The sequence below is a fragment of the Haemorhous mexicanus genome, chromosome 30 (assembly GCF_027477595.1).
Source record: "Haemorhous mexicanus isolate bHaeMex1 chromosome 30, bHaeMex1.pri, whole genome shotgun sequence".
NCBI lineage: Eukaryota > Metazoa > Chordata > Aves > Passeriformes > Fringillidae > Haemorhous > Haemorhous mexicanus.
This window is the reverse complement of record NC_082370.1, coordinates 4,323,898-4,333,553: the sequence shown is the minus strand read 5'-3', so window position 1 is coordinate 4,333,553 and position 9,656 is coordinate 4,323,898. Positions and strand designations below refer to the sequence as shown.

The 9,656-nt window shown below is 51.1% G+C and overlaps 1 protein-coding gene across 1 annotated transcript; it reads right to left on the bottom strand.

Moving 5' to 3' along the window:
* Positions 1 to 1,029: 1,029 nt before the first annotated feature.
* On the bottom strand, positions 1,030 to 8,509 carry PRNP (prion protein). Its single transcript, XM_059870766.1, has 2 exons — positions 8,388 to 8,509; positions 1,030 to 3,311 (listed from the first exon to the last, which is right to left on the bottom strand). The coding sequence occupies exon 2, from the start codon at positions 3,307 to 3,309 to the stop codon at positions 2,482 to 2,484; it is 828 nt and encodes a 275-aa protein (XP_059726749.1). The 5' UTR covers positions 3,310 to 3,311; positions 8,388 to 8,509; the 3' UTR covers positions 1,030 to 2,481.
* Between the last annotated feature and the right edge of the window lie 1,147 nt (positions 8,510 to 9,656).

The window sequence follows — 9,656 nt, the reverse complement described above, 5'->3', positions numbered from 1 at the left end:
CGGGGAATGTGGGGGTTTAAAATTCACTCTTTTTTTTTTTCCATTCCTTTGGATGAGGTGAAGTTTTTCCTTCCTGATTTGGGGAGAATTTCTCCTCCTCCCGCGGGGCCGCAGCCGGTCAGAGCCGGGGCTGTTGGAGGAGGGGTCCTGCCGCAGTGAAATGCAAATAAATGGAAATAAATCCCAGCGAGACCGATTGGCACCGAGCCCCAGCGAGGGCAGCAGCTCCGGGGGGTTCTGCCCCTCGGCCCCGCTCAGGTGCGACCCCACCTGCAGGGCTGGGAGCCCACCTGGAGCTGGTGGAGCTGCTGGGGCGAGCCCAGAGGAGCTGGAGCTAGGAGAGCTGGGAATGTTCCCCTGGAGGAGGGAAGGATCCAGGGAGAGCTGGGAATGTTCCCCTGGAGAAGGGAAGGATCCAGGGAGAGCTGGGAGTGTTCCCCTGGAGAAGGGAAGGATCCAGGGAGAGCTGGGAATGTTCCCCTGGAGAAGGGAAGGATCCAGGGAGAGCTGGGAATGTTCCCCTGGAGAAGGGAAGGATCCAGGGAGAGCTGGGAATGTTCCCCTGGAGAAGGGAAGGATCCAGGGAGAGCTGGGAGTGTTCCCCTGGAGAAGGGAAGGATCCAGGGAGAGCTGGGAGTGTTCCCCTGGAGAAGGGAAGGATCCAGGGAGAGCTTCCAGCACATTCCAGGGCCTGAAGGAGCTCCAGGAGAGCTGGGGAGGGATTTGGGATAAGGGATGGAGGCACAGGACACAGGGAATGGCTTCCCACAGGGAAAGGGGAGATTTGATGGGATTTTGGGATGGAATGAGGGTGGGGAGGGGCTGGGCTGGAATTCCCAGAGCAGCTGTGGCTGCCCCATCCCTGGCAGTGTCCCAGGCCAGGCTGGAGCACCTGGGACAGTGGGAGATGTCCCTGCCAGGGCAGGGGTGGCACTGGGTGGGATTTAAGGTCCCTCCCAACCCAAAGCACTCCAGGATCCCGGGATGAAGCAGGGCTTGGGTCGGGCTTAACGCCAGCGAAACAGCAAATGTAAAAACTCCTTTATTAGAACAGAAACTGGAACGAGACAGAAATTAGAAAACTCCTCTTGGACTGCAGCGATGGGAGCAGGGGAGGAGGAGAGGCTAACTGGGACGGCGGGGTTTGGGTTAAATCGGGGCTGGAAGGGAACAAAAGCTCCCTCGGGCCGGGGAGGGCGGAAATGCAGAAAATGCAGAAATGTGGGAAATGCCTGGCACACAAAGGAGGCTGCCGGGCATCTTGGCTTGATCCGTTTTAATTTGTACCAGACGTGGAACACTCGGAAAAGGCTCAGCACGGCAAAGCCCGGGCATGCAGCGTGACGGGGTTACAAAACATCCGCGTGTGCAAAGAACGGGGGCGCCTCGAAGCCCTGCTCCGGCTGTCCTGGAAGCTTTCTTTCCTCTCTGTTTATAGGTATTTATATATAATATAGATCTTCACTTAGCTGACACCGATGCAAAAAGGAAAAAAAAAAAAATTTAAAAAAAAAATTTTCTCGTTTAGGACAGTGTTATTCAGTGCCTTGCAAAAATAAAATGACACGAGGGATACGGAACGCAGCGCCACGGGGGTTACAGCTCGTCCCCAGCCCAGCACCCCCGCGAGAAGCAGGAATTTCACCCGTTGCTTCCACAGGGCAAAGGAATTACTCACAAATGTGACTTTTTTATAAAGCATCTCCCTTTCCCAGGCCCGTTTTCCCCGGTGCTGATTGCTGACCCGGCGTGGTGCAGCTGCTTTCAGTCTCCTGCTTCGTGCCTGCCCCCCCGAGAATCCTTCCTGCTGCATTTGAGGGTCCTGCAGGTCCAGGTGCTGGAGCGTGAACACGACTGCTCACCTGGAGCAGCCAAACCGGCTTTTTCTCGGGCTGTAACACCGTTTTGGGCTGTCTGGGGCATTCAGCAGCACTTTCTGCCTCTAAACACCGGCCGGTGCTTCAGCCTGGCCGTGACAGGAGTGAAAAGCGACTTTATTTTGGTGTCTTGCTGCAGGGGGTTTTTGCAGCATGCAGGGTGTGGAGTGGCAGCTCCGTATGTACAGGGGGAAGGGAAGGGGCTTTTTTTGGGATGGAAGGGCTCAAATTGCAACCTGGCAGCTTGAGAACCCCCTCTGAGACCCCCAGGGAACAGCGGGGGCTGGGGGCTGAGACAAATCCCTGCCTGCTGACAAGGAGGATTTTTGGAAAAGCTCCTGCAGGGACGCCAAGGGGAGCTCCCCTCTGCCTGGTCCCTCTCGGGGTGACCCCGAGGAGGAGGAGGAGGCGAAGGCCGCTGTTCTGGGCTCCAGCACCGTCCCGGAGCCATTTTTGGGGCAGAAAACCAAATTTTCATCCCATTGCCCGTACCGGAGGCGCCGCGAAACGCCCCGAGGGGCTCCTCACCAAAACCAAGCGAGACCTGGGGGGGCCTGGGGACCCCACGGGGGACACGGGGGACACCTGGACGGCGCGGGGCTCCCTAGTGGAGGGCGAAGAGGACGAGCAGCAGCAGGGCAGCCAGCGGGGCGTCAGCCGGGCGGCCGGCGGCGTGCGAGGCCAGCCGGTACTCCTGGTACTGCTGGATGCACATCTCGCGGATCACCTTGGTCACCACGCGCGTCTCCAGCTCTGCCTCCGTCTGGTTCAGCGCCTCCGAGGCGTTGCCGCTCCTCCTGGCGGCGGGGCCGATGTTGTGCTCGGTGACGGTGATGTTGAAGCAGTCGGCCACGAAGACGTCCTGCGGCACGGGGCCGCCGCGCTGGTCGCGGTAGTCGCGGTAGTAGACCTGGTTGGGGTAGCGGGCGGCGTTCTCGTGCCACCAGCGCGACTCGTCGGGGCTGTCGAAGCGGTACTGCATGCCCGACATCACCCTGCCCATGGCGTAGCCCCCCAGGCCCCCCACCACGGCGCCCGCCGCCGCCGCCCCCGCCACGTGCTTGAAGTTGGTCTTGGGTTTCGGCGCCTTCCAGGGCTTCTGGTGGTACGCGCCTCCGCTGGACGGGTTGTAGCCCTGGCCCCAGCCCGGGTAGCCGGGGTTCTGCGGGTAGCCGGGGTTGTGCGGGTAGCCCGGGTTGTGTGGATAGCCCGGGTTGTGTGGATAGCCCGGGTTATGTGGGTAGCCCGGGTTCTGCGGGTAGCCCGGGTTCTGCGGGTAGCCGGGCTGGCGGGGGTAGCTGGGCTGGCGGCTGCCCGTGCCCCAGCCGCCCCCGCCGGGTTTGACTTTGCCCTTCTTGGAGGAGGCGAGGTGGGCGCAGAGGCCCAGGAGCAGCAGCAGCAGCAGGCAGGAGGTGCCGAGGAGCCGGGCCATGGCTGTGGGGACAAGGACAGCGTCAGGGCAGGGCACCACCCCCCCCCGGGGCACAGAAATCACGGCTGGTCCCCTCAAATCCAGCTGGATAAACAAGGTTGGAATAAAGGTATTTATCATCCCTCTAAACCCTTCTTTATACAGAAATGTAAAATATTCATATATATATATATATATATATATTTATTTATTTATTTATTTATTTATTTATTTATTTATTTATTTATTTTATATATTTTATATATATTTATTTATTTACTTATTTATATATTTATATATTTATATATATTTTTATATATTTATACATATATATTTATATATATACTATATATTTATACCTTTTTCTATATTTTATATTTTTATATATATGTATTTTAATATTGATATATGTGTGTATTTATATGTGTTTATATATGCATAATATATGCATATATAAACACATTATTTTATATATATGTATATGTATATATATATAAATAAATATAAACACATTATTTTTTATATATATATGTATTTATATATACGTGTATATAAAAATTACTCATTATTGTATCTATATATTTTTAATATATTATTGCATTTATATTTATTAGTATTGTGTTATATGTGCTTACTTTATTTTCATCTATTTTTATATATTCACATATATCTGCATATATATATTTATATATATGTGAATATATGTATTTTAACATATTTATATGTGTATAGACATGTATTTATATTTTTAATATATTTATATCAATATATGTATAGACATGTATTTATCTATTTTTATATAAATATAAATATAAATATAAATATAAATATAAATATAAAATTAACTATAAATATAAATATAAATATAAAATGATAATGATAATGATAATGATAATGATAATAATAATAATAATAATAATTTAATATATCCCCCAACAGGAGCCCTGCTGGCAATGGCAGCTTAAGTGATGAAAGAAAAGCTTTTATTAGAAAATGCTTCACCTGATTTTGGGGTAAAACCCCTCTTTCCAAACCTGCCCTCCGTGGTCTGGGGGCAGCAATGAGACCCCGGCCGTGCCCCCCCGGGTGGATCCAGCCCAGCCCCGAGCTCCCGGTGCTGCAGGGAGGGACACGCCCAGCCTGGCCCCGGGGGTCCTGTCCCAAATTCAGCAGGTTTTCCCCAAATCCCTGTGAATTCATGGGCACTTCTGGGATTCAGAGTCTGCCAGCATCCAGGGACTGGTGAATGCTGCTGGCACTCCGGGCACCTCCCGCCCTGCCCGGGGGGTAAACCCCATTTCGGGGGGATAAATCCCATTTGAGGGGGATAAATCCCATTTCCTCCATTTCCAGGGGGGATAAACCCCATTTCAGGGGGATAAATCCCATTTCAGGGGGATAAATCCCATTTCCTCCATTTCCAGGGGGGATAAACCCCATTTCAGGGGGATAAATCCCATTTCTGGGGGGATAAATCCCATATCCCCCATTTCCAGGGGGGATAAATCCCATTTCCAGGGGGATAAATCCCATTTCCGGGGGGATAAATCCCATTTCCTCCATTTCCAGGTGGATAAATCCCATTTTCCCCATTTCCATGGGGGATAAATCCCATTTCCAGGGGGGATAAATCCCATTTCCCCCATTTCCATGGGGGATAAATCCCATTTCAGGGGGATAAATCCCATTTCCTCCATTTCCAGGGGAGATAAATCCCATTTCCCCCATTTCCAGAGGGGTAAATCCCATTTCCCCCATTTCCAGGGGGGTAAATCCCATTTCCAGGGAGATAAATCCCATTTCCAGGGGGGTAAATCCCATTTCCCCCATTTCCATGGGGGTAAATCCCATTTCCAGGGGTGTAAATCCCATTTCCCCCATTTCCAGGGGGATAAATCCCATTTCCAGGGGGGTAAATCCCATTTCCAGGGGGATAAATCCCATTTCCCCCATTTCCATGGGGGATAAATCCCATTTCAGGGGGGATAAATCCCATTTCCAGGGGGGTAAATCCCATTTCCCCCATTTCCAGGGGGGTAAATCCCATTTCCCCCATTTCCAGGGGGGTAAATCCCATTTCCAGAGGGGTAAATCCCATTTCCCCCATTTCCAGGGGCATAAATCCCATTTCCAGAGGGGTAAATCCCATTTCCCCCATTTCCAGGGGGGTAAATCCCATTTCCAGGGAGATAAATCCCATTTCCAGGGGGATAAATCCCATTTCCCCCATTTCCAGGGGGGTAAATCCCATTTCCAGCCCCGTGTGCATAATCCAGCCAGGACAAGGGACAATCCCCACCGGGGCTGCAAATCCTTTGGAAAACACCTCCAAGGCCATAAACCCAAACAGGCCAAGCTGCCAAACGCCTTCAGAGCCTCCTGGCCACGCCAAGGGCACTGAGTCAGGGCTGCCGTGGGTTTTAATGTGAGATAAAAAAGGGATTTTCCATCCTGCCCCCCCAAAATCACCCCTGGCTGCTGGGGAGGGCGAGAGGAGCACCCTCAGGGTGGGTGGGCGGCTCAGCACCCCTGGATACAGCAAGAAATAATTTGTTTGGGTCCTAAATTTATATTTTTGCAGCGATTACGGAGTGTCCCCAGGAATAATCATGACTCAGGCAGGAGATGCTGAACCTTCCTCCAGCCAAAAAGGCCAAACGAGCCCCTGCTCCAGGCAGGAATTCCCCTGTTGCCACCTGGACACGGATTCCTGGGCCACAAAAAGCAAATTCATCTCTCTGGCTTCCTTAGTGACGCTTTTTCTCCCTTTTTCCCTGCCAAAATCTGGGGTTTTGTCCAGAAATGTTTGAATTAAAGGCCCTTCAAGCTCAGGGGTTTGGGGGGGATTGTTCACAAGGCCCGAAGTGAAAGCTCGGGGGGGATGCAGAGCCCGTGCCTGGTGATGGGCAGGAATTCCAGGTCTGGGATTTGGAATTTCAGGTCTGGAATTTGGAATTCCAGGTCTGGGATTGGAATTTCGGGTCTGGGATTTGGAATTTCAGGTCTGGGATTGGAATTTCGGGTCTGGGATTTGGAATTCCGGGTCTGGGATTTGAAATTCCAGGTCTGGGGTTTGGAATTCTGGGTTTGGGATTTGGAATTCCAGGTCTGGGGTTTGGAATTCCAGGTCTGGGGTTTGGAATTCCAGGTCTGGGATTTGGAATTCCGAGTTTGGGATAGGAATTCCAGGTTTGGGATTTGGAATTTCAGGTCTGGGATTGGAATTTCGGGTCTGGGATTTGGAATTCCAGGTTTGGGATTTGGAATTTCGGGTTTGGGATTTGGAATTCCGGGTTTGGGATTTGAAATTCCAGGTGTGGGGTTTGGAATTCCGGGTTTGGGATTTGAAATTCCAGGTGTGGGGTTTGGAATTTCAGGTCTGGGATTTGGAATTCCAGGTCTGGGATTTGGAATTCCAGGTCTGGGATTGGAATTTCAGGTCTGGGATTGGAATTTCGGGTATAGGATTGGAATTTCAGGTCTGGGATTTGGAATTCCGGGTTCGGGATTGGAATTTCAGGTTTGGGATTTGGAATTTCAGGTCTGGGATTTGGAATTTCGGGTCTGGGATTGGAATTTCGGGTCTGGGATTGGAATTTCGGGTCTGGGATTTGAAATTCCAGGTCTGGGATTGGAATTCCAGGTTTGGGATTGGGATTTGCTCGTCCCTGGTGATGGGCAGCAATTCCAGGTTTGGGATTTGGAATTCCAGGTCTGGGATTTGAATGTCCCTGGTGATGGGCAGCAATTCCAGGTCTGGGATTTGGAATTCCAGCTTTGGGATTTGCTCCTTCCTGGAAAAATCCGGGCTCGAGGAGCGGGCTGGGGCTCGCTGCCTCCCTCACCCTGCAGCACCCACCCGCTGGGGGCAGGGATGAGATCAGGGGGTTAAAAATAGCCGAAAGGCAGGAAAAACAACCAGCTCCTCGGGGGCTCGGCGAAATGAGCACCGGAGGAGGAAAATGCAGCGAGTCCGGCGTTTTTCCATTTATTTCTGGAGGCGTCGCTCCCCCTGTGAGCTCCGAGGGGTTAAAAATCAGGCCCTGGCTGAATTAAAAATTAAAAATGCTGGTTGGAGAGGGGTTCTGGCAGAGCTCGGCGATGGTTTTGTGCAGGAAATCGCGGGGTTTGAGGCTGATTCAGCGCTGAGCTGCTCTGATTGCCGCCGGAGCGCTGCCAAACAGGGCACGGGCGCTAATTAGCGAGCCAGGAGCTGCGCCCCAATTTAATGAGTTCTCTGGCCAAAACCCTGAAGGAGCTGCTCCCTGAGAATCCGGGATTTCCTCCCAGAAAAATCCCAGGTTTCTGAGAGAAGAGGGACGCGGAGCTGGGATCTCTCTGCTCGGAAATGTTATTTATGGCCTGACCGTGGCACTAATATTAAATTACAGATCGAGTGACTTCACTGGGGTTGTTGTTTTGGTTTTTTTTTTTTTAACCTTTCTGCCCCGGATTCGCCCTCCCGGCGGATACTGGAAATGAGGAATTAATTCAGGTGGTTTGTGGCGGAGAAGATTTTTATCCGGGCTGGAGGAACCCTGCGCTCCCCCAGCGGAAAATGGAGGCAGAAAGCAGCAATTACGTGCTCGGCGCTGGCAAGGAGGAGGATTCGCTTGGGAGGGGAAAAACCAACACCCAGGTGCCAAAATACCGCTGGAAATCACCTTGGGAAGGTCCCCGGGGAGGCGGAGGAGGGAGGTGGGCAAGGTGGAGGTGGAAGATGCTCGGGGATGGGGAGTCCGGACCCTCCTGCGCTGGAAATTCCGGCCTGGGGCTCTGGGAATTGGGAATTCAACCGGAATTTCCCCGAAAATGTCACCCCTGGGTTTAGAAATCGTCCCTTGGTCTTTCAGTTCCCCAAACCAAGGGGGAGCAGCTGGCGGCCGGGGGGGAAGGCAGAACCCTCGGAGGAGGAATTCCCGATGTTGAGTAAACGCTGAGTAAACAAGAGCCGGGCAGGAGCAGGGCTCTGGCTTTTAAGGAACCGCTGGAATGTCAATTTTTTTGGCAGCAAAAGAGGCAGATCCGGGGCTCAAACCCCCCTCGCCTCTGGGTTTATCCCCCCCGCCGCCCCCGGTCCCGTTTTCCCCGGCACTCACCGGCTGCAAAGGCGCTGCCCGCTCGCTCCGAGGTGATTCAGGCGCGCAGCTCCGCGCAGCAATAAATAGCGAGAGGGAGGAGCTGCTCCAGAGCAGCCCGGCCCCGCCGAGCCCTCACCCATCATCATCGTCATCCTTCATCCGTCATCCGTCACCCATCCGCTTCCCCGGGGAAAACCCGCCCGGCGCCCCAAATCCGCGGCTTCGCCCCAAACCATCCCCCGGGCCGGGCAGAGACCGATGGAGAGCCTGGAAAATCGAGGGGGTTTCGTGGTTTTATTGGAGAATTATCAGGGTTTGGGGCTGGGGAGAAAATCCTGGAAAACTGCAGCACCAAGATGGTTTTATTGAAGAATTATCAGGGCTTGAGTCTGGAGATAAAATCTTGGAAAATCTCAGCATCTGGATGGTTTTATGGAGAATTATCAGGGTTTGAGGCTTATTTAAAAATCCTGGAAAACTGCAGAATGTGGATGGTTTTATGGAGAATTATCAGGGTTTGAGGCTGGTTATAAAATCTTGGAAAATCTCAGCACCTGGATGGTTTTATTGAAGAAATATCAGGGTTTGAAGCTGATTTAAAAAATCTGGAAAACTGCAGCACCAAGATGGTTTTATTGAAGAATTATCAGGGCTTGAGTCTGGGAAAATCTCAGCATCTGGATGGTTTTATGGAAGAATTATCAGGGTTTGGGGTTGGGGAGAAAATCCTGGAAAACTGCAGAACGTGGATGGTTTTATGGAAGAAATATCAGGGCTTGAGGCTGATTTAAAAATCTTGGAAAATCTCAGCACCAGGATGGTTTTATTGAAGAAATATCAGGGTTTGAAGCTGATTTAAAAATTCTGGAAAACTGCAGCACCAAGATGGTTTTATTGAATTATCAGGGCTTGAGTCTGGGGATAAAATCTTGGAAAATCTCAGCACCTGGATGGTTTTATGGAAGAATTATCAGGGTTTGGGGTTGGCTATAAAATCCTGGAAAACTGCAGAACGTGGATGGTTTTATGGAAGAAATATCAGGGTTTGAGGCTGATTTTAAAATCTGGAGTATTGCAGCACCTGGATGGTTTTATTGAAGAAATATCAGGGTTTGAAGCTGATTTTAAAAATCTGGAAAACTGCAGCACCAAGATGGTTTTATTGAAGAAATATCAGGGTTTGAGGCTGATTTTAAAATCTTGGAAAATCTCAGCACCTGGATGGTTTTATGGAAGAATTATCAGGGTTTGGGGTTGGCTATAAAATCCTGGAATATTGCAGCACCT